General features: G+C 35.5%; 7 protein-coding genes across 10 annotated transcripts; 3 read left to right on the top strand and 4 right to left on the bottom strand.

Moving 5' to 3' along the window:
* On the top strand, positions 1,325–2,774 carry LOC104726678 (protein BREAKING OF ASYMMETRY IN THE STOMATAL LINEAGE). 3 transcript variants are annotated; one of them, XM_010445598.2, is made up of 5 exons: positions 1,325–1,539; positions 1,627–1,997; positions 2,133–2,267; positions 2,364–2,461; positions 2,565–2,774. In XM_010445598.2, exons 1-5 carry the CDS (start codon positions 1,449–1,451, stop codon positions 2,671–2,673), a joined length of 804 nt encoding a protein of 267 aa, XP_010443900.1. In that variant the 5' UTR covers positions 1,325–1,448; the 3' UTR covers positions 2,674–2,774. The 3 variants fall into 3 exon arrangements, with proteins under 3 accessions (XP_010443900.1, XP_010443898.1, XP_010443897.1); XM_010445596.2 differs by having other exon boundaries at positions 1,633–1,997; positions 2,133–2,461; XM_010445595.2 differs by having other exon boundaries at positions 2,133–2,461.
* On the top strand, positions 4,327–6,441 carry LOC104726676 (ultraviolet-B receptor UVR8). Of its 2 annotated transcripts, none has more exons than XM_010445591.2 (6): positions 4,327–4,906; positions 5,077–5,216; positions 5,402–5,596; positions 5,673–5,801; positions 5,884–6,039; positions 6,126–6,441. In XM_010445591.2, the coding sequence occupies exons 1-6, from the start codon at positions 4,377–4,379 to the stop codon at positions 6,314–6,316; spliced, it is 1,341 nt and encodes a 446-aa protein (XP_010443893.1). In that variant the 5' UTR covers positions 4,327–4,376; the 3' UTR covers positions 6,317–6,441. The 2 variants fall into 2 exon arrangements, with proteins under 2 accessions (XP_010443893.1, XP_010443894.1); XM_010445592.1 differs by having other exon boundaries at positions 4,655–4,906; positions 5,070–5,216.
* On the bottom strand, positions 6,358–7,390 carry LOC104726677 (ras-related protein RABA1f-like). The gene is made up of 2 exons (XM_010445594.2): positions 7,064–7,390; positions 6,358–6,982 (listed from the first exon to the last, which is right to left on the bottom strand). Exons 1-2 carry the CDS (start codon positions 7,282–7,284, stop codon positions 6,550–6,552), a joined length of 654 nt encoding a protein of 217 aa, XP_010443896.1. The 5' UTR covers positions 7,285–7,390; the 3' UTR covers positions 6,358–6,549.
* LOC104726675 (dof zinc finger protein DOF5.4-like) lies at positions 10,218–11,721 on the bottom strand. Its single transcript, XM_010445590.2, has one exon. The coding sequence runs from the start codon at positions 11,545–11,547 to the stop codon at positions 10,624–10,626; it is 924 nt and encodes a 307-aa protein (XP_010443892.1). The 5' UTR covers positions 11,548–11,721; the 3' UTR covers positions 10,218–10,623.
* LOC104726674 lies at positions 18,660–19,853 on the top strand. The gene is made up of 5 exons (XM_010445589.2): positions 18,660–18,818; positions 18,903–18,973; positions 19,070–19,158; positions 19,262–19,319; positions 19,439–19,853. Exons 1-5 carry the CDS (start codon positions 18,711–18,713, stop codon positions 19,722–19,724), a joined length of 612 nt encoding a protein of 203 aa, XP_010443891.1. The 5' UTR covers positions 18,660–18,710; the 3' UTR covers positions 19,725–19,853.
* LOC104726673 (ABSCISIC ACID-INSENSITIVE 5-like protein 7) lies at positions 19,925–20,720 on the bottom strand. Its single transcript, XM_010445588.2, has one exon. The coding sequence runs from the start codon at positions 20,609–20,611 to the stop codon at positions 20,042–20,044; it is 570 nt and encodes a 189-aa protein (XP_010443890.1). The 5' UTR covers positions 20,612–20,720; the 3' UTR covers positions 19,925–20,041.
* LOC104726672 lies at positions 21,965–23,491 on the bottom strand. The gene has a single exon (XM_010445587.1). It carries the CDS (start codon positions 23,451–23,453, stop codon positions 22,206–22,208), a length of 1,248 nt encoding a protein of 415 aa, XP_010443889.1. The 5' UTR covers positions 23,454–23,491; the 3' UTR covers positions 21,965–22,205.

The raw sequence follows: 23,682 nt of genomic DNA, 5'->3' as shown, positions 1-23,682 counted from the left end.
CGACGATGTTATAGATTGGTTCAACATGATGGTTCATCTCATGTGGATATCGACAACGGGGAGAAGAAAGGTTGATAAAAATAAATACTAAAAATAAAAAAAGCATGGTAATTTAGCAGATGATTATGAAGCCTAGCTCTCTTTATTGACTTGACTTAGGAATTACATTTAGGTAAAATAAATTAATTGAAAAATGTGAAATTAGACGCTACTTCTTTTCGTTTGTAAGATCTACACGCTAACATACTAACAAATCTATTATTCTTTTGACAAGAACATTTTGTTATATCTTTTACCGTCTTCGAATTCTCAATACTAGTTGATTATCTTTTTTATCTTCCATTTTTTATGAAACTCCAATAATTTGCAATCCATCGTTTTTTTTTCTTCTTTTTTTTGACATAGAAAATATAACAGTTGCGATCCATCTTTAACATTGCAAACCATGCAAATATCCCCATCTCCCGCACATAGTAGTCTTTCACATTAGTTTCAAGGGGTGGTCTCTACTATCAGTCTATGAGAAGTATGTTTTACATATCAAACTGGCGGATAACAAATCAAAATCTTTTACACATAGACATGTAGTTAAACCTAAGCGTGAATTCTAACATGTCCCCAATCATAAATCTTTAACTAGACAAATGGAAGTCAGGGATAACCTTTTATTCACATGTCAATGTAGTTATACAGTTTTTGACTTAATTTCCCGGCCCGCAACTTACTTTGGTGACCAGACCACATTGACACTAGACTGATTAGACATGTAGCGCTCATCATCAGCTGTGCTGCAGCAACCCTTCGCAGAGTCTCATTCGGCTCGCCTTTCAATTTCAAACGACGAATCTATCTAATCTCACCATGAAAAAGACCGAGGCGAAAATTATTGGACCTTCGACTATACGAAAATATTACATATATCAAATAATGGGCTACATATACAGGCCCATGTTCCTAGGTTATCTATATAGATTCTATAAATAAATAAATAAAAACTCATGTGCCACCATAAATGGCATCCATGTCTCTCTAGCCACCATTCAAATGGTTATGCCGTCTTCTTGAATCTTGACACACGAAAACTAAATTAAATAATTTGACAGCTGAAAATGGAAAAAGAAAAAATTGAAATTGAAATTTCTAATAGCAGTGTTTCTTAACTATGATAGCATTTACTGCCCAATTATTACAATTCCAGAAAACAATTGTTATTTCCTTTTATTCCAATAATATTAAATGCATTCATGTGTTGCACATTGTAACCCCCCTTCCCCAATTCATGGCCATCTATAGTCTTGTCTCTCTCTCTTTTTTTTTTTTTTTCAAATTTCAAATCATTCTTGTTCTCCCTCACAATAAATTCTTTCTCTCCCTTCTGAAAACTTTTTCTTAAAAAAGCCTCAAACACACACAAAAACACTATTTCTCGTGAACCATAACAGCTAGACATGGCTTCATCACAGTGGACAATTCCAAAACTTGTGACTTGGAGAGTCAAAGATTGGGCTTCCTGTTTCTTGGCTTGCAAGATTCCTCTTGGTCTTCTTCTTCTATTCTCTTGTTTCTAATTTCATTATTTTTTAACTATTGTTCAAAAGTTATATATTATCGAAATTATATTTATAGATGTAGATGAAGATGGAGTTAATAGTAACGGAAACACTACGAGCAACAACAGTAATCTAACGTTCAAGAGGATAAAGAGGAAGATGAAGAGTACTAAGAAGAAGAGATCAGAGAGGAAACTCAGTCTAAGCCCACCGGGGACACGTCATCATCATCTTCATCTAAGAAGCAGCAGCGTTTCTCCTACGACGTCGGCGTCTCAGCACCGGCGGTTGAGCTGGCCGCAGCAACCAGTTTCTGACGAATCTGGATTCATTGTGTTCTGCTTCGACCGTGAAGATGGAGGTTTCGATGTGGTTAAAGAGGGTAAACAAGAGAAGAAAGAGAACGAATCGTCTCCGGGAAAGTCACCGAGGACGGTGAATCGTAAGGTTCGTTGTCCAAAAAAAAAAAGTCAATATTGTTTTATAATGTTTAAAAACTTACCGTAAAGTTCGAAACATAGCCTAAGTAAATTACTAAGTGAATCTCAGCTTTTAACTTTTAACTGCTTTTTTTAAGAACAGCTAATTTATAAAGATCAAGGAGTAGGAGGAACAGAGAAGAATAATAACTCTCCGGAGATTAAAGGAACAGAACAAGAGCAGAGCGATAACGCTTCAAGTCAAGAAACTGAAGATGTATCTTGTGATGTTACAGATGTAATGTTTTTCTTAAGATGTAATTTCAACTTCATAGTACATGAGAATTTACCATTTTTGTGTATATATTTGTTTTGTTTTGTGCTGCTGTTTCAGAAAACTAAAGAAGAAGAAGAAGAGGAGATTGATGCATCTGATAAATCGAGCGGGTCTAATAACTCAGACGAAGGAAGGGGTTCTTTTGCGTTTCCCATGTGAGTTTTCAAACAACAAGAAAATGGTTTTAATAATTTTTGTTTACGTTGTTTGGAGATTAAGGTTTAATTAATTGTTATTTGGGATTGAAAATGGATGCAGATTAGGCGTAGAGTGGATGGGAAGCCCTGTTAAGATGCCTGAATCAGATGACTTGTCTCCCAAGAAACAAAAGCCAGTTGCTTTAGGTTTCCAATGCTGTAGATTCTGAAAAAGTATAAGACATATTCCAAAAAAGTTTCTGCTATTCTTTTGTTTCTACTCTGTTTCTGAGTACAGAATTACTCTAATTTACAATCTTTGATCAGACAATAAGCTGAAAGATGAAATGAAATTATCATGATATGTCTTGCAGGTTACAACATTACAATATTCTTAATTTTGATAGTGCCAAAACTTCAATTAACTGCAACTAAAGCTCTTCCTTATGTTCATAGCTAAGCTCTTCCTCATGTACATCTGTTTTAAAAATTGTTCAATCTTTCAACGGTCAAGAAAGATGTAATTCTCTAGTGTTACCCGTTAGATTTTGAGCTTTCCGTTAGATTATGAATTCTTGTAATAATTTGCTAATTTATTTTTAAAATTTACACATTTATTAGCACTAAAACGGACATTATAATTTAACAAACACATGCCTGACTGGTTCTCCCACTACCACCCGCAAACGCTGTGTTTGCGGGTGGTAGCGGTTGCTAGCGATTGATACCAATCACACAAACCGCTCCCAATTGCTCCAAATCGCTCCCAATCGCTCTAAACCACTGAATTCCAAAAGCTGCTTTCCGCAAGCGTTTGCGGTTGCGGGCGATTGCGGTTGAATATTTTTTTTTTATTATTAAACTTGAAACAAATCAATGATAATAAAATATTTTTTTATATATCTTTTATCTAACTATTTTATTCATTAAGGATTAGAGAAAATGAAGTACGAATAAGATTGAGAATATTAACAATTTGAAGAAAATAATATTTCAACTAACAATAACCCAGAAAACTTGATGTAAACTTAATGGCACATCGCACATATGTTCAAAAAATCTAAATAAATATAACATTTCATCAGAAATTTTTAAAGATAAGATTATTTTTTGAAATATATAAAAACAAATCACGAGTCTTCTCAACTCTCGTTTGATCATTACTACCGATGCAACTACTGCCCTACAGAACTTATTGAGTGTGTGAGATTTAAAAAGAAGATCTACGATCTAAAACACATGTTTTGTCATTTATCAAATTACTTGATTAAAGTTTTGGTAAAAAGCCAAATGCATAAAGTAATAAGTATTTCAATATGAAATTTATTCGTTTTATAAATAATTATTTTAGTATTTTTTAATGAATTTTAATTATATATCAAGTTTAATAAATTTTTTGGTATTTTTAAACATTTATATAATTATATATTACATTTATTATCTTTTAACCGCTACTGCATCTGCTGGTCAACCAGTCATAAACTCCCGCATACGCACCCATTTTAAAACGCTAAACCAGTCATTCAAAACGTTTAATAACGCTTGAAACCGCAACCATCCGCTACCGCAACCTCCCGCAAACGTAACCGCAAATGCTGCAGTTGAACCAGTCGGATACTACCAAATTACTCTCTATTTACTATATTACCTATTTTTAGAAAAATAGCGGATACTGAAAGAAGAAAGTATTTTTCTTATTTCAATGAGTAAAATATATTTACAATCTGATGTAAAAAAAAAGTTATCATAATTTCAAAATTCTATATCTAAAGTATAGGGTCTTATTGACAATAATAACAATTATACAAGGTCCTTACGAGCAATTAATTCTTCTATCTCACTCATGAAAACGCCGTCATTTCAATAAGCTTCTCATACATATAGTCGCATCTTAAATAAAACCCACCGGTAGAGATGAAACTCCGATGAAACAATGGCACCGTTAAGCTACCGCTTACGTAGCTTCACGCGTCGGTTCTCATCCTCCCGGACCACTCAAAGAAGCGGCAGAGGAACCACCACCAAGGTACCCACACTCTACACAAGCCCAGAGATCGATTCTAGTCCCGTCACCCTCCAGCTCCTCTCATGGGGACGAGGTGCTTCAGGTCAGCTCGGCGGTGGAATCGAAGAGATTCGAATGTATCCGTCTCCCGTCGCTAATCTTCACCTCCGCTCTGATCAATCCTTCTCTCTCGCCCAAACTCCTGGAAGAATCGACGCCGCCGATCCATCGAGTTTTCGAGTTGGAATCTCTTGTGGATTGTTCCACTCGGGTTTAACCATAGACGGAGATCTATGGATTTGGGGAAAAGGTGACGGAGGTAGGCTAGGGTTTGGCCAAGAGAACTCGGTGTTCGTCCCCAATTTGAACCCGCTTTTCGAGGAACGCTCGATTCGATCCATCGCTCTTGGTGGTTTGCATTCAGTGGCTTTAACACATCAAGGAGATGTATTCACTTGGTAAGCTCTAGCTTTGATCTCGATTTGAGTTTTTGGAATCAATACTGTTTTGTGCAAGTTGATGCAATGCCAATGGATATATCAAGCTAGATTCGTGTTTGTGTTTGATCTTTTTGCTTCTGCATACATAATGTGATTGGGGTTCCATATATTAAAAATGAAGTTGTTAGGGGTTATGGTGGCTTTGGTGCTCTTGGACATCAGGTTTACACTAGAGAACTCGTTCCTCGACGTGTTGACGGCTCTTGGGACTGCAAAATCTCTGCCATTGCAACCAGTGGAACTCATACTGCTGCTATTACCGAATCAGGTTTCCACATGCTTTCTCTTCTTGCTATAGTTTTCTGCAGTTATTGACATGGTTTCATTCGTATATACTACTTCAAACGAACGTGACCCGTTCTTAGTGTTGTTGTTTTTGTTGGTTTTAACTGTTTGATATATTAGTAATAGTATCTCTGTAGAACTCTTAACCGGGCATGTTTTTTGTTTTAGGAGAGTTATATATGTGGGGAAGAGAAGAAGGAGACGGCAGACTAGGACTCGGGCCAGGCAGAGGACCAAACGAAGCTGGTGGGCGTAGTGTTCCTTCAAAGGTCAAAGCTTTAACAGTTCCCGTAGCCTCTGTCTCCTGTGGTGGTTTCTTCACAATGGCTCTTACACAAGAGGGACAACTCTGGAACTGGGGAGGTAAAAAACAATCTAATGCATCACTTTCTAGTTCCTGCCATTGTAAAAAGGAATTCAATGAATCTTTCTGTATCAGCAAATTCCAATTATGAGCTCGGACGCGGTGATAACTTGGGAGGTTGGGAACCAATGCCGGTTCCCAGTTTAGAAGGCGTTCGTATCACCCAGGTTGCGTGCGGTGGATATCACTCTCTTGCCTTAACCGGTAAACAATCTTCTGCAAATGGAGCAATATCTCTGGTTGGTTTTTACACGGTTGATTTGAAATTTGCTTGGTGTGACAACAGAGGAAGGTAAAGTACTCTCGTGGGGCCATGGTGGACACGGCCAATTGGGTAATTCCTCGCTACGAAACCAGAGAACTCCTACAGAAATCGAAGCGTTAGCAGACAAAAAGATTGTTTTCATCGCTTGTGGAGGTTCCTCTTCTGCAGCGATAACAGGTATATAGAAAGCTATACTTATGCTCATTTGACATGATAAATAACTCAAAAAAAAAACTAAAAACATGGGATTGGTTTTTCGACAGATGGAGGTGAACTCTGGATGTGGGGAAACGCTAAAGATTTCCAGTTAGGCGTTCCAGGACTCCCGGAGATCCAAACTACTCCTGTTGAAGTTAATTTCTTAACTGAAGAAGATGAGGGTCAACCACACAAGGTTATCTCAGTTTCCATTGGAGCTTCACATGCTCTGTGTTTGGTCTCAAGATCACATTAATAAACACTTCGATAGACGGTAGACAACAATAACCGTCTCACTTAGAAACAGAGTACATTGAGGTTCAACTCAAATCAATATTGTTTGTGATATACATTCGAAATGCAACGCAGTGGTTTTCAATATACGTGTATGATTATACAAATAAATTAACAAGATGTTCATATATATAAACAACAAAAAGAAAGAAACAAGATCGAACAGAGCGATTCTTGCCTGTAGGGGTGAACCCATCAACTGGAGCAGCAACCAACCTTTTTAACGGCAGAGACATCGTCTTTGGAACCAACATTGATGGTCTGTCCTTTGGGAAGAGCAGCAGGATCATCTCCTATATCCAACGCTTTCCGGCTAACAACACGGTAAATCAGAGAAAGCACTTCGGTGAAAGCATTCTCAACGTTCAACGATTCGAGAGCCGATGTCTCCATGAAGAAAGTGTTCTCCCTCTCCGCAAAAGCCTTAGCGTCTTCCGTTGAAACAGCTCGCAGGTGACGAAGATCCGCTTTGTTCCCAACGAACATGATGACGATATTTGAATCCGTGTGATCTCTAAGCTCTTTTAACCATCTTTCAACGTTCTCAAAGGTCACATGTCTTGTAACGTCGTACACAAGCAACGCTCCTACAGCTCCTCTGTAGTATGCACTTGTGATTGCTCGATATCTTCAAAGTCATCAAATCAAGAAAATCAAATAAAAATGGATCCATGGATCAAGAAGCGTGATGAATGAATCATGAATGTACCTTTCTTGCCCGGCGGTATCCCAAATCTGGGCTTTGACGATCTTATCATCGACTTGGATGCTACGTGTGGCGAATTCGACGCCGATGGTGGATTTAGATTCGAGACTGAACTCATTGCGTGTGAATCGAGAAAGGAGGTTGGATTTGCCGACGCCGGAATCTCCGATTAACACAACCTTGAAGAGGTAATCGTAGTCGTCTTCGGCTCTATATGAAGCCATTGTGAGATTATGGATCTCCTTCGAAAAGCTTATGAGATCTGAGATTTTAGCGCGTATCGAACCAAAGGGGAAGAAGAAAAAATAAAGAAAAGAAGAGTTTCAAATTTTCAAGAAACTTAAAAAATGTGAAAAAAAAAAAAAAAAATTGCGGAGATCCGGATCCGACTTGGGTCCGGGTGTGGGTCGTTATCCAGACCCTTTATTTGAGTCCAGTAAATTTGTTTTATAGTATTTTTTACCTGAAATTGATTTTTTTTTTCTTATTTTTTAACGCCTGTGTTTTCATGTTAATCTAGTTATATTATATCGATGTAATGTAAGTTATTTATATTCACATTTCACCGACTTTTTTTGTTTTGGTTTTATAATAGTTCAAAACTTTAAAAAACATACAAACGATAATACATATTTGACATTCGTTGGTTGAGATTATGAATCAATTTTCATTACACGCTTGTTTATTGTATTAATTCATTACAAAAAAAAATATGAAAGTTAGCTTAAATTTTATTGGTTGGAGTTATTACTAATTTATGTTGGATGTATAGACCTTTCTTTTTTTTAAAATTCAAGTATGAGTTGTCCTCCATTTTAGATTTTTATTTTATTTAATACAATAACATATAATAAAAATGAATAGTCTGATCATGAATTCGAAAAAAAAAAACTAAAAATGTTTTATAGAAGTTTTAGATATTGGAGACACAATAATAACATAGAGCTTTTTAATCATTATTTCTTTAGATTTTATCTGAAAACGATTCTCTGGATTATTAAAATCTTAAAGTTCAATCATAACCTTAGTAGAAAACTTTTTTTTAGTATAACTCTAACAGTGATCCATTTTTATGTGATTTGTGTTTGTTATAAAGCAAAGAAATAATAAGTGTTCCGAGTGATTTTAGACTCTGTTAGACTGTTACATACAAAAACAGTCATGTGAAATCCCGTTAGGACGAGCGGTCATCGAACCATGCCTTTGGATTCAAAGACTAAGAATGAACCACATTTTCAATATAACTCCAGCTGTTTCAGTTTTGATCCCAGCTCAGCAACCTCTACTATACTTAAATTAGTTTGAGCTAATCAATTATAATGTTACCTTGATAATCCACCTTTAATTTGTAGAATTTTTACATGTTAATTGATTTTTCTTTCCAAAGTTAATAAGGATATGTGTGTATGTATGTGTATGTGAATGTGTACAAGTTAGTTATGATTTGTGAGAATCTTAAGAGTGCTCTGGAAAATCCTACTTGCGTATGTGAGATCATCTAAGATCCTTCCACACTTTTCAACCATCTCTACAACTCTCTTATACATTTTGCGATTTTAAAGAGATGACTGAAAATGGCTAAGCGTTGATACGCAAACCTCTCCAATATGATCTACTAAAGCGTTCAGCTCGAATACACTTAGGCCTTGATCAAGCAACGTTTATCATTCATTATCTGTAAGAAGAACACTAACTAAGTAGACAGTATTGTTCAGTAATAAGTAATAACCATCCACCAAAATTTGTGGTTTGTGTAAGTGTAACCATCATAGATATATAGGAGTGGGCTTATAGAATAGCTATGAATGTCCTCTGATTTGTCAAACGATCGAGTCCATCGACGAAACAAAATACAGAAAAATACAAGTAGAAATCATGAAACAATAATAAAATGAAAATGATGATTAAGAGCATTTACACTAGAGAAATTTTTCAACGTTACTCAAAAAAAAATAATAATAATATTTTAATATTTAACCAAGGAGAAGTGAACAAGTGTAGAAATTCTCAGAGTAACGATTCTAGCCCAACCACTCAAAGCATCAGTTCTCTCTATTGCTCTCTTTTTCTGTATTATTTTATTAATTTTTAATAAAAAAAATTTGGAGAAGTAACGCTCCGTGGAGATGACCTAAGGGGAACATGGTGGAGTCATACACCAACCCACAGACAATCCCAAACTCTCCCAACCGCCCAACCAAACTTTCCCGTGTGTGATTTGTATGAGATTTTATAACTTATGCACATGTCCTTGTGGACCTACTCTCCTCTCAAGTGTTTCCCTACAATGACCACCACCTACCTAATATGGACCCCTCAACATCATCACCATTGATTCGGAGGGTGTGTCACCCTATCCAATCCAACGACGTATTTACGAGCTCTGCGTTTTCACTGATCTAACGGCCCACAATCAGACGATTCGTACTCTTTTATATCTCTCTCTCGGCTTAATTAGATCTTTGATGTTTGAAATCTTCTTCTACGAGCGAGCGATATAGATTGGTGTTAGAGAAAACGACGAACCGACCTCCATATAAGTACGTCAGCCATCGACGTTCCGACACGTGAAGTGGGTTCCAGTTTTAAAGCCACGTGGATCACAATGCCGCCCATGAGGCCCGTCACTAACACGTGGGTCCCATGCAAAGTCGCTCGCCCGTTGCTTTGCGCTGTTCCTACGCGACGGCACGGCTCACTCGTTTCTTTTCTTTCCGTACAATTTCCTTCAGAAAACTTTTTCTATAATTCGCCCATTGAGAAATCTCAAAATATTCCCATTACAAAAAAAATATTGGTCTCTTTTTTTCTTTTCTATCAACAACAAACCTAAGAGATTACTCTTTCGAGTTAATCATTAGTTATATATAATTAATAGAAATGGAATTATACTATATTAATAGAAGATCATTTTTCGTTTTTCTATTACCTAGTGGAAGCTGTGATTTTGAATTTATAGTTTGTTTATTCGATTATAAAATTCCTTCATATGTTTCCGAAGATATTATAAGATAAGATAAGAATTTTGCATATTATTTATGTAAGTGCTAACACGGCTTAACTAATTAGACGGAACTTAGCTACATTGAACCTGCACAGTCTTAATGACTAAGAAGAACACATAAACAACGAATCAAAGGTAAAAGATAAACACATAAACAAAGAAGCAGAAGCGACGATTTTGTATGCCCAATCAAATATATAAATTTATTAGATACATCAATGAAAACAAACAAAAGAAGAAAAAAAAAATCCCAGCAAAATTAAAACCTTATCAAATATACAACGATAAGTAAAAACGGCTAGTTCGAAAACTGAACCTAAGCCATATAAATTTGCACTCTTGGACTATTCCAAAAACTAACCAAAAAAAGAAAGAGAGGTAAAATTTTATATGTGGCAAAAAAATTTACAAGCAGTCATATAATTATATAATAAATCCCGTTTTAAACCCATTATGATAAAATAAAATAAAAACCACTTCATCGAACTTTTTTTACCTTATGTGTATAGAATATTACTATATTTTTTGGGGTTAAGAAGAAGAAGAAGCTATGAGAGACTCAGGGCAGGTAGAGACCATTCTGATCATGGTCAGAAGACGTCCATTGACTTTGACTCCAGTATGCATGATCAACGGTGCTAGTTAGATCAAACAGTGTTTGATCTCCTCCGCCACTTCCCCAATCCAACGGTTCAAATCCCATATTTGGATCAGAAGACCTTCCTTGGAACTCAACCTGAGCCGTTCGATCCCCAAACTGTTGTTGCTGTACAGTTTCACTCTCCAACTTCAGATGATCGTCTTGGTTTACGAACTTGCCCCCGAATCCAAACGGAGTCGTTTCGATCGCCGACGCCGTAGTAAAACCTCCGATCTCCGAGAAAACTCCACCGTCCGATGAGCCTTGTCCGAGCAACGTCGACCACTCGATCCCGTTACCATACAGTTTAAGATTAGGCATGTCAAAACCGGGAACAACCGACGAAGCAACCTCCGCCGCCGCGGTGACGGATACGGCGGCGACGGTGGTAGAGTTAGAAGCTGTGAGAGAAGAGCTCTCGCTGCTAGAGTGAGATCCCGTACTCGATTTGTCCTCCACGTTATGTTCTTGCTGCGTCGTGGTTGGTAATTTGTCGGCAGAGGAGGAAGACGTAGGCTGCTTTGTTTTCGATCTTTTAGCTTTCCGGCAACCACCTCCGACGGGGACGTTACGTAGAACACCACCTTTAGTCCAGTAACGACGACAGTTCTTGCAAAAGTGTCTAGGCTGAGAAAGATTGTAATTGTTATAGTAACAGAACTTTGTGTTAAGAGAGTTACAACGAGGACACTTGAGAGATTGGTGATGGTTAAGTATACTGTTCTGATGAGCTCTCATCCTCCGATCTCCACCTCCTCCTCCGCCGATTCCTCCACCGAAAAACCTCCCTCCTCCTCCACCACCGCCACCTCCGGTCATCGAGTAATCATGAATATCTTGCATTTCGTAGAGAGATGATAAAGAAAAATATACAATCTAAGCAAGTTTGGGTTTCGAGGTTATTACAGTGGAGAAGGTAAGAGAAATAGGAAGAGAAGAGAGAGAAGGTGAAGTGGTAAGCATGGGAAAGACTTCTTCTGAAACTCTCTGACAAAGCATATCTTTCATATGTCCGAACAGGCAGTTTATCTTCAAATGACGGTTCTGCCCATGCGATATTTTGTATTTTACAATCCCCTCGCGTGGCTGTATTCAGAAGTTAGCTTCGAGTCCAAAAATTTGGCCCCATCAAATTATGTATGTATTAAATATTAATATCTTCGCATTTAAACGATTTGTTATATTTCGGTTGTATATATTTATTTGTATGCCAAAGAGTCGCATCAAAATATCCAATGATTGACAAAAATATTTATAAAAAAAACAATAATAATAATCGTGTTTTTTTAAATCTTTTAGTTTCACATCGAATTATATTGAATCCCAAAAGCTTCAAAATATTAATGCGATGATTTTTTTAACTAAACTTTAAAAAAAAAATGTTATTGTTTCGCCATCGAAAATTCATACTATTAGTACATTGTTTCTTAAAACAAGTAATGCAAATTACTTCTTGGGAGAGGTTAATATCTTCTAACGAATATACATGAGATCATGTAATTAATAAAATATGAATTCAAAATCAATATTTTCCAATAAACTTTTTAAAATGATTTTCTTCTGCAAAACAATGAATTAGAAGTCTGAATAACCTACTAATTTCTAATCCCGTACTATATGAAAAATGTTTGAATTGAGTTGACTAGTGTTTACGTATATATATATATATATATATATGCTGTATAAATTGTATTTAATCTTTAGATATTATTCTCGTACTGAGTCTAAGACATATCACATACATAGTCCACAAGATAATATAATATCTCACTGAACTACGTTGCTTGAAAAAGGAATAATTTCTTATGTACTTATGTTTTTGTGATTAAATATATAAGTATGGAATTTTACTTTGCGTGTGAAATTGAAACAAAAACATAAATAGGTATTTTCGCGAGAGGCTTCTTTTGGAATTTGAAGTTACGCGTAGAGCTTTTGATTGCGCATTGTTTTCAGAAACTTTTTGTATTGGAAATATAATGGAGGCAATGTCAAAAGGTCCAATCCCTTGCTTCAACTACAAGGAAACTAACATCTAGTATATATCGTCTAACATTTGTTGTAAGTTTAAGGTTTGAACAGTGAAATATAGTTGCCACTTGCCACAATTTAATTACAAAGCCAATCTTTCAATAATTATTAATTATAGTATTAGTTTTAGCGTATATATCGCTTTCAGATGCACGAATATTACATCAAACTTGAATAGTGATTTTAACAATTGTCATAGTGGTACAACAGTCCTTCGTAAAATGCTTTCCTTCGTTCAAAACCTTACTATATTAATCTTTTTTCTCCAAAATAGATATCTTCCGTTTGAGTTATAACCGATTCATCATAGTCTACCCTTTTAATTAACACGTCAGTTTCACAAAGAAATTTTTTGAAAAGATGGATTTGGCATAACAAATTTAACCCTAATCGTAATAATAGTGGGGCAAGATTTTTGTTGAATTGGGAAGGAATGATCTAAGCGGTTGATATGGATGGATAAGAGGGCACGTGGAGGGTGAATAAACGTAAGAGTTTGATATCCACATAAATTGGATTGTCGACTTGTCGGCCACCCCGCTTTATCTGCTGATTCAAAGAGCCCTGTGGCCTGTTCCAGTGGTTCCTCTTGTACCACGTCACCGTATATCTCTTAAGAATGATAAAACTATTTGGTAATGAGAATGTAGCGTATGTGTACAAATGTGGTACTTGTAGTCGCAATTATTTGTCCGGTTGTCATATTAAGTAATCACAACTATTTTTGTACATCCTAACCAAATTTAGATCTACAGTCCATGGGTTTATGAATGTTTAAGAGGCCTTTCAAAATATTTATAGTACATATGATAGATAAACCCGTAGTTTAAACCAAAATGCCGTACCTTGTTATAATTCATATTTGGTAGAACCAAATATAGTCTCACGTTTGGTGTTCAGTTACCATATTTGTATTTTTTGAACTGGAGTAATTAAACTATGTAAGATAAATTATTTCTCAAAGATAATTTTTAACATTTTGTATAAAATGTGAAGGGATCAGCCTTCGCATTAATTTGAACGTACATATATCCCTTGAAATATCCATGGTTTTCATATTCCATATTGGATGATGTCCGTATAATTTCAGAAATTATGAAATCGACCAGTATTTTAGTGGAAAGAGCCAATAGGACCACTAAAGTGGGTAAGCAAATGTCGGGTGGAAAGTGCAAACTGCAAACACAACAATAGTGACATGGAGACATATAGTAATACAATGCTCATCGCTCCATATCTCATAGATGCATGACAGTGATAACAATTAGCAGTGAATGACATATCTATAGTTTGTGTTTTTATAATCAAAGACAGTGATGAATGATGATTGAAAGCAATGAAGTATTATATATACTGCTCGTATTGTTTTAGTAATAGATTATACAATGGTAATGACAAAATCATATTTTTGTAACAACTCCGTTAATAACGACGATATTAACAAAAATTTTGCCCAAAAAAATAAAACAAATTTGTTTTGCTGAAAAAGACAAGACACACAAATCTTTTAATTAATACAGAAGGTTATGAGATCTCGAATTAGAGACATGGTAATTACTAGAATATCAAGTCACTTAAATATAGATATATAGAACTCCAAAGATTATAAACTTCATGGCTTTAACCTTGGGTTTGGTGAGTTTGGTCCTTAAGCTGGCTGTATGTGACTTGTGTCTAATTAACTAACTTAATTTCCAGTTTTCCACACTAAAAAACAATAACTTATTGCACTAATCGGGTACTATATATATATATATATATATATTTTTTTTTCTGTTTTTGGTTAAGAATGTATATATTCACAATATTCAATCCATGTATAATGTATTGGAAGCCTTTTAAAGGCAACCCTAAAGAAGAGAATGAAGGAGGCACATGATAAGGTGCGCGCGGTAACCAAACTACATGCATTGGAACTTGGAAGCCTTTCAAAGGCAATCCGAAGAAACTGAGCCGTCACTCATAGAGAATTTCAAAGCACTTAGATCAAACATTTCTTCATCATCTTATTACTAATAAGACGACGACTTAATAAGCGTAATTTTGTACCATAATGAAATAATTGATAGTACTAAGTAAGATCGAAATGACCACAATTAAATGCACCATAATGAAAATCGTTCATTGTCCTCAGAACTAACACAATCGATATTGAAGAACCTCTCATAGCTTTCAGTACATATTGCTCAAAGATTATGAATTTAACGTCAATATTTTAAAATTTGTGTGCTTTTCGGGAAAATGTCGCCACAGAAACGTTTTTTTTTATAAAGAATTTTTTTTTTGTTATATTACATTATTTTTCTTTATTCCAGGCTTTTTTAAAATTTTAAAGTCGATTGTTTGACTCGAATTATTAGATCGAGAACGTTGTAGTGATTTTTGCTATGTAAAATCTTCGTTCTAGTTTGAGCAACTGAACCAGATATATGGTTAATGCAATTATACAAATGTTTGAAAATACTCAAATAGCATATGACAATCAATTAATTACCGTAAAATGCTTATCTTAGATGTCTAGTTGAACTATACTCATATTTTAACATTGTCTAAATTCTGCGACTGAACAAAATGATTTCATTTTGGAAAAAGAAGTGATCGAATTGACATAAATATATAGAAACGTCTTGTATATATATCCTTTATTTAAAGTGTTCATGCAAGAAGAACCTTGTTCATCAGTCATCACACATGCGCTTCGATACGACGTGGCTATACTTATCACAAAATCTTATTGTAATTTGTAACATTCACACGGATTCTTCTGTACCTGTTCGTGGACGTCAAAAACATTAACTACACACCTATGCCTCACATGCATGTGCACGGTCCAGTGTCCACACTGCACGCATCAAAGTATTTTTCTAATGTCGACTGTCTGAAGACTAATGAAATCATTTTTTACATTTCAGTAGTCCGTTCTATGTTTGGCCTTCAACTTGACAGATTTAGCTTCGCTTAGAAATCATATGCGACGAATATTATTTTGTTATTAATTAACGGAACTAATATTAGCAAACAAAAAGCGGCGGTAAGAGATTTTTCTGCGTGAGATAAAATCATATGACAGATAATCAAATATCAAGTATGATATCTGTTAAAATTATGAACAGTTGAGATTTATTTTGTTTTTAAAAAACACATGCAATAATAAATAAATCGACTCGTCAGTTTTTGCAAATAATAGGGTTTACCATATAGACTAATTATAGTAATGCTTTGTTTTTTTGTAAAACTACTAGTAGTATAGTATTGCTCAAATAAAAAAAAAATCAGAGTATATATCCTTTTATCAAACAAAAATCGGAGTATCATTCATACCAAGAAAAAAAAAATCAGTAAATTAAACATTAAATATTATAATAAATAGAAATGGAAATGAAGGGGAAAAAAAGTTGACCCCACTGAGACATAGGAGGTGAACTGCACACTAATTGGTACACAGGTGTCCTTGGCTAGCCAAGAGAACTATCAAATTCAAAATCCATACGGACCATACTAATACGGCTATGCCTACAAAATACATATACATACAGTACATTGGTACAGTCACAGACCTGCTTTTTCATCCTATCAATACAATAAATTCCGAAATTTGATACGACCATCTAAAATTTATGAGTAATTTGTTTAGCATTGAGGGCTATGAAAAAAACGATATTTATAAATTAATTATAAGAAATGGTATGATCAATAATATACTATTTTAGGGCAGAGATACTGTGTATCCTAATTCCTAATACATATGGGAGAGTATGGGAGAGTGTTTGCTAAAACGACGAGGTGAGGTGTGTCAGTGAGTTGAGTGGAAAGGTCACCATCAATGCTCAAGGTTCAGTCGTCGGTGGTCGGTTGAGATTGCAAAGTCTTCAACAGGCCCATGGGTCCTAGCTCGTTATACCATCATCACAACTGTCACGTGATCATTGGGTCCACCCATCAGGCCCATCTTCCATCACATCTCACACAGCTCTCTCGTCTATCATACTTCCATTTATACACGTACTCGCATACATACAAATACACACACACACACACACATACGGCTAGATAACAAACAGATTGTGATATATTTTGATTTGGATTGATTTTTTAGGATTGTTTTCAATATGAAAGGTCGATGTCTTTTGTTTTTAATTTGTTTGTTGTGAATGTCGAAATGTGATTTTTATTGACATATTGCGGATAGTTGAGAGCATCAATTTCATCATCTAAAAGATCTGTTCTGAGTGTTCCAAATCATTTGCCGTATTGAATGTTTTTTTAATGTATCAATCTCTCTTTTGTCGTGTTCAAAGGTTTAAGATACTATATAGGGAGTATGATAATTAGCGGTAAAGTTCTTAAAATAATATAAATTCATGGAAACACAATGATCTTCAAACCTATTCATTCAGAATGTCCTAATCTTATATCTATGCAAACAAAAACATACACTAATCAGCATGTTGGTATTAAGCGAGCCGTATTTTGGGTAGGTTTTATGTTATTTATAAGAGAACCATGTTTATTTTACTTTGACGATAATGAGAGATGGATAAGAGCTACAACTTTTGTTTTCACGTCAAATTACAAAGGCCGAACTTAAAAAGTCTCGTAATTAGGTCCAACCCACTCGAAGACATAGTGGATTAGAAAGAAAAGAAAATTACATTTCACTACTAGTTCACCTAATTCAGTAAAGATAAAATGTTATCTATCACTTTATAATAAACAACAACTTTAGTGTTGGAGAATCAATTGGTTCGACAGACGATTGCATCATACTGATTACTGACATTGCTCAAAATTCTATATGAATGGGAAAAAGCTATCCTGATGTATTTTGGCTCCCCATACGTATGATCTCTACAAACTAAGATTTATTTTACCATGCAAACAAAGATCCTTCTTCCTTTGCTTTTTTTATTTTACTGAATTTGGACTTTTCAACCTAAATTTACAAAAAAATTATTTCCATTCTAACTAGTCAACCTAGACTACAATATGTGAACATACACTACTAATTCAATTTTAACTATTTCATAAAACTACAGTATGTGAGATTCGGAATCAGCACTCTCCAGTCCAGGTTACTGAAGGTTTGTGTGGATGTCTAATTAGAGTGAATATTGCCAAATCAATGTTTATTGTTTTTTTTTTTTTTTTGGTGCCTATCTCTCTTTTTGCATTACAACTCATTTTTTTTTTACTTGCTATTACATTTAATTTAGAGCGATATTCGGTCCATTATTCACACGAAATTTGTTTACATAATCTTTAACCGAAATTCCTTGTGTTACGTTTTCTGATTAGCTTGCTAGCATTTTCTCATTTTTCCACTTCGGATTTCACGACGTCGAAAGTAACAACTTCGCTATTAGGCCTCAGACATCAGTGTGGGCTTCACCCCTTAGTGGACTGGGTGGCCGCTAGTGATTTGAGCCGGAGTGTGGGATCCAGTATCAACACAATAAAAAAATCAAGTTTATCTATTCCGTCTATACATATTATCCGAAGATTTCTTTCCATTTAAACTATTTTAACCTAAAATGCAATACTAATTTTCAATTTTTAATATTCTACCTAAACTACAATTAGTACAATACAAAAATTCAATTTTAATTGTTATAAATATTTCATATATGTATATACATATATATATATATAGTATAGTATTTCAAAATCCATGCGTATGCTGGTATAATCATTTCTATATAAAATTGTTATTAACGTAAACTCTGTGCTTATTTTTACAAAATTGATCGAATTTACCAAGTAGAGAATAACCCAACATAAATTTAGTTAATTAAGCGGGAAAAGAACTAAATTTTAGTATTATTTTGGTTTTCATTTTTGTAAAAATACAAAATCAAATTTAGTATAAGTTTTATTTATTATAGAAAGACAAATAAAAACCTAGCTTTTCACTAAATCATTCTTCTTAAAGTCATCAGTCAAAAGGTTTTCAAAAAAAAACCCCAGAGTTGAAACGTATGACGAGCGAGAGTGCCACATCTCCGGCAATACCGCCTCCGTCGGAACATCAGCCACTGCCGCAGAATTCAGTCGCACCTCCCTCTCCGCCGCCGCCCGAAATCACGGTACTCTGCTTCTCTCTCTGCTCTCTCCATAAAGAGTAATAATTTTACACTAGGATCTGTATAATAACTCCGATTGTGTTGCAGACGGAGGATATGGTGAACAGCAACGGAATACTAACAGATCAATTGGTTGATGAAGAACCATCGTTTCACAAGTAATTTCTAAAAATTCCAAACTTTTTTTTTTGTCTTTCTTTTGTGCATTGTGTTCTTCGGGACTGTAAAGAACCTAAATCTCGTATTTTTTTAAGATATCTCGAAAGCGAAGAGTATGCTGACAAGTATCGAAACTACGAAGATGGGTTTAAGCAGTTTCTTGTGGAGAAGTACTTCTCTGGAGGTTAGTTTGTTTTTTTTGTATTGTCTCCCATTGTTCTTTGGAGTTGAAAAGTTCATAAAGATTTGATCTTTTTTGGGTGTTGTTGTTGTTGTTGTTGTTTCAGATGATATGTATGAGGAGATAACAACAGTTGATGATGGTGCGACCATTTATTCAAGCAAGTAAGCAATTAGATTGGTGTTTTGGAAACAGAGATCTTGTCATATGAGTTTTCGAGGGTGTTGTAATTTTGGGATAATACTCTTTTATCATCTTCTTGGTTTTTGGTTAATGCTTTCAGGTGGCCTTCCTTGGCTTCGTTTGCAGACCCGGTTGCTTCTTTTGTAGACCCTGTACAATGCATTGTTGATGATGAAGAAGTAGAAGCAGAAGTAGTTGAAGCAGAAGCAGATGCAGAAGTAGAAGCAGAAGAAGAGGTTGAGGAAGTAGAAGAAGTAGAGGAAGTAGGAGAAGTAGAAGAACTAGGAGAGCTAGAAGAAGAGAGTGTAGATTCAGCTTCTGCAGAGATACCCAATGGTCAAATCTCCAATGGAGGTGCTGTCTTAGAGAAGAAGGACAATTGTTGATGTAGGGCAAGAAACCAAAAATGTACGTTCTAGTTCGTTTTCGGTGTTGACATTGTTTGAATGAACCTTTTGCTCAAATTGATTTGCTTCATAGACCAGTTATGTGATACACAATTTCGATTGAGGTAAGGTAACTGTGAAACCAGTATATAATAGCTATTTGCAGTGTTGTTATCTATAATCTATACACAAATATGACAGTAAGTAGTTGCAGTATAGTCGTATAGAAGTCACAAATATATGGGTCAATCACAGTACTACTGGCTTAAACTTAAACACACCAAGAACGAGGAGGAGTGGGATATGAAACTTCTATCTTATTTACCAAAGGGGCTGTTGTTGGTGGGACGGTTTGACGTTTCTCCTCTTAGATGATGATTCACATTGCGGTCATTGATGTTGCTCTCAGGATTTCTCATGGGTAATAGCACATCCGCCATGAGCAAGTGAAAGGAAGAGACTTTCTCTTTCAGCTGTGAGTTCTCTTGCAGGACCTGGTGGTTGCTTTCCAACAAGTTGATGACTTTCTCAGATAAGTGATGATTCAACATCATGAGCTGTTCAACTTGTTGCTGGAGCTCTTCAATCTGCCTCTTCTTGCGCAGACGTGACCTTTTTGCAGATTCCCGGTTAGAGACCATTCTTCTCGCCCTTCTTTCTTCTGGAAGAAGCCCCTCGTTATGGAAAATGTTTAATGCATTTGGGTCTAACTGAGACTGATTGTTGTCGCTGCGTGTCGAGGCTGGCTGCAATTGGGCATTGAAGTCGGTGTTTGGTAGGAATGCCGAGTTGAAATGGTCGTCTTGTAATGGGACACCTTCAAAAATATCGAAACAATGAGAACGATGGACACCAGACTCCATGAAGGGTTTTAGATGTCTACTCATCAAACTGAATATACTCTGTGATGCAGGAATCAGAAACACCAAAAGTGACAGATGGAGAAGATAGAATGAGAGAGAGATTGGCTGCGTTATAGAAGAGACATAAGATATGTGTAGGCTCTTAACATTAGATTGGTGGATGCTATATAATGACAAATAAATTTACTTGCATGAAGACAACTGTAATTACAATTTCTTGCGTAGCATATGAAACTTTCCACTAACAAAACTATCTTAGTGACACTTTTTGACAAAATTTCACTTATTTACATCTTTGTCAAGATTAGTGTATCTTTTTTTTGTCGACATTTTGTTTCTCAACTCAAGGTAGCCTCTTTTTTCATTGTCCTCTTATTTATTTCACAACAAAATTATATGTGATGAGCCGTTTAGTCACATTTAACTTAATCTATCAAGTATCAACACAATCCATATAAAATTGTTTTTGAAAATGTAAAAAAAAAAAAAAAAAAGATGAATAGTACTATATTAGATATATATACATATATAATTTATTCGACTCAACTCATTTTCATAATCTTTTTAAGTTTTCATTATGTGCGGATTCAACGTATGCTAATTCGTGTGTAATACAATAATGTTTGTGTCATCATCATGACTTCGTAACGAAAGAGGTCAGTGGATGCTAACTTGCACGTTTTTAGCTATTTTCACTCACAATGTTACTGTTCCAAGTCTATTCGTCAATTTAGAAAATCCTAAGATTAGGATCACTTCTTTTAAAAGTTACCAACAAGAAAAATAAAATGCAATTCCAAATTGATATTACCTTTACCAAAAGGAAGTAAGACAAACAACCTTACAAAGTCTACCTTACTTGTACAAAGATAATGGTAACTTTGTAAGGTTGTTTATCTTAATTCCTTTTTATGTAACTGGATCATAATCATATTAGAAGAAAATATCGCCCGATAGTAAAATACCACCTACTGCAATAAAGTCAAAAGAAAAAAAGAAAAAACATTAATGCGTTGTTTCCAGACAGAGATTAAGGAATAAACTTTGAATTTCAAGGCTAAATTCACACATTAATTAAAGAGAGATAATGATGCTTAACAGCTTGGAAAATGTGAACCAAAAATGTGATTAACGTTGCGGAGAGGCAATGTCTTGTATCCAGAAACGGACAATAACTCTCTTTTTATGCAAGTTTCGTCTTAGCCAACTTGAACCCAGTGAGAGGTTCCTATCCAGCTCATGTCTTCAATACTCATATCACACTTAGATGCTTAAATGTCACTGAGAAAGAATATTCTAATAACAAAAAAAATTATGATCTACTGAAAATTTCATTTTAAGTTATTACTGAAAGATCACAGAGTCCCACTAAACAGATCACAGAGTCAATTCAAGTTTGGATTGTTGAATGTAAGAATACAAATCTTGTAAGAGGGAATAAAAACACATATAATTTCGTTCATATAAGACATGTGAATGTGATTATCTTCTACAATCTACAGGCTCTTATGAGTTAAGACCTACAAAGTCAAGTTATCATATTAATTACACAAGCAAGTCCTCATCTCATCTCTTGTTAACACCTATGGTCTTCAAAAACCTTGATCCTGCTCAGTCTTTAATCTGAAGGCAGCTCAAAACGACAAACAGGACATGTGTTCCTAATCCCAAGCCATGGAACAATACATTCACTATGGTACTTATGTCTACAAGGCAACTCTGCAACCTCCTCACCCAAACTCATCTCTTCTTTGCAAACCGCACAACAGCACATCCCGTCACCGTTCTCCATCACATCCTCATTCGTCAAAGGAAACACTTTCAGATTCTTTATGAATGATTTAGATGCTGGAGGCTTACCAAGACCAGATGAAATCTCAGCCTCAAACAACATATCATACTCTGTTGTATGAAGATCATAATCTTCATCATCATCTTCTTCCTCACGATCAATATCACCAATGTATAACTCCATGTTGCTTTCTGCATCATCTAGGTTAAACTCGAGACTAGTAGAATTCAACAAAACTTCCCACCCTAGACTACTACTTCCCCTTCTCTCACTTATCGCTAGATCTTCTAAAGAGATTGTGGCTGTAACAGAGACTGATACCGAATTGTTCTCATCAGCTTCTTCTGCTAAAACACTTAAAACCTCCCTTTCTTCATCATCACCATCAACTTCTTCCCACTCGAACTCCTCGTTGTTCATTCCTAACTCTTCCAATTGAAGTGAATCCCAACAAAGAGGTAATGTCACACTAGCATCATCATTCACATACTCATCATCTTCATTCAAATCTATTCCCCAAATCTCACCATCCTCCTCCTCCGCCGGCTCATCTCCATCATCAGAACCAAAACCAGATTCCACCGTAACTATAACATCGCCTGATTCAAACCCTAATAGCCTCATCCCATCAACGAAACCGTGTTCATTAAGGTTAACAACAAGATCACTGTTATCAACGAAACCGCTACTAGATTCTAACTCCAATCCAAAATCAAGTTCCGAACTATCCCCACGTATCTCGTAATTTTCGAAATCGTCGATTCCGTCATCAATAAGGGGACTTACAAGAGATTGCTCGACGCGCTGGTGAAACAGATCCATGACAAAGCTACGCCTATCGAGCAGATCAAGACCTTCGTCAGCCGTGAATACTACTAAATCGGGCACCGTAACGTGGCCGGAAGAAAAATTGGATTCTGAGAGGTCGAGATCGACGTTATCCGATTGGACCCAGTGAGGAAGCGAATCGAGGATCTGAGAAAGGGGTTGATCTCTCAGGTGATGGTGGTGGTGGTAATGGTCGAAAACGGCATCGTTAGCATCGTGGATCTGAAGGTAAGACATCTCCGCCATATTTTCCGTTCCCGGCCTTAGAATTGGATCTCTCTCTCTCTCTCGCTTTTAATTGTTTTTAAAATTTTATTTAATGGACGAAAAATTACAAAAGTGCCACTGATTCATGCTACATTGGGCCAGAGTTAAATGGGCTTATTGGAACTGATTCGAGTTTTTTTTTTTTTTTTTTTTTTTTTTTTTTTTTTTTTTTTTTTTTTTTTTTTTTTTTTTTTTTTTTTTTTTTTTT

This window comes from Camelina sativa, chromosome 11 (assembly GCF_000633955.1).
Source record: "Camelina sativa cultivar DH55 chromosome 11, Cs, whole genome shotgun sequence".
Classification (NCBI taxonomy): Eukaryota; Viridiplantae; Streptophyta; class Magnoliopsida; order Brassicales; family Brassicaceae; genus Camelina; species Camelina sativa.
Note: the sequence above shows the minus strand (reverse complement) of the source record. Positions and strands in the feature narration are given on the sequence as shown.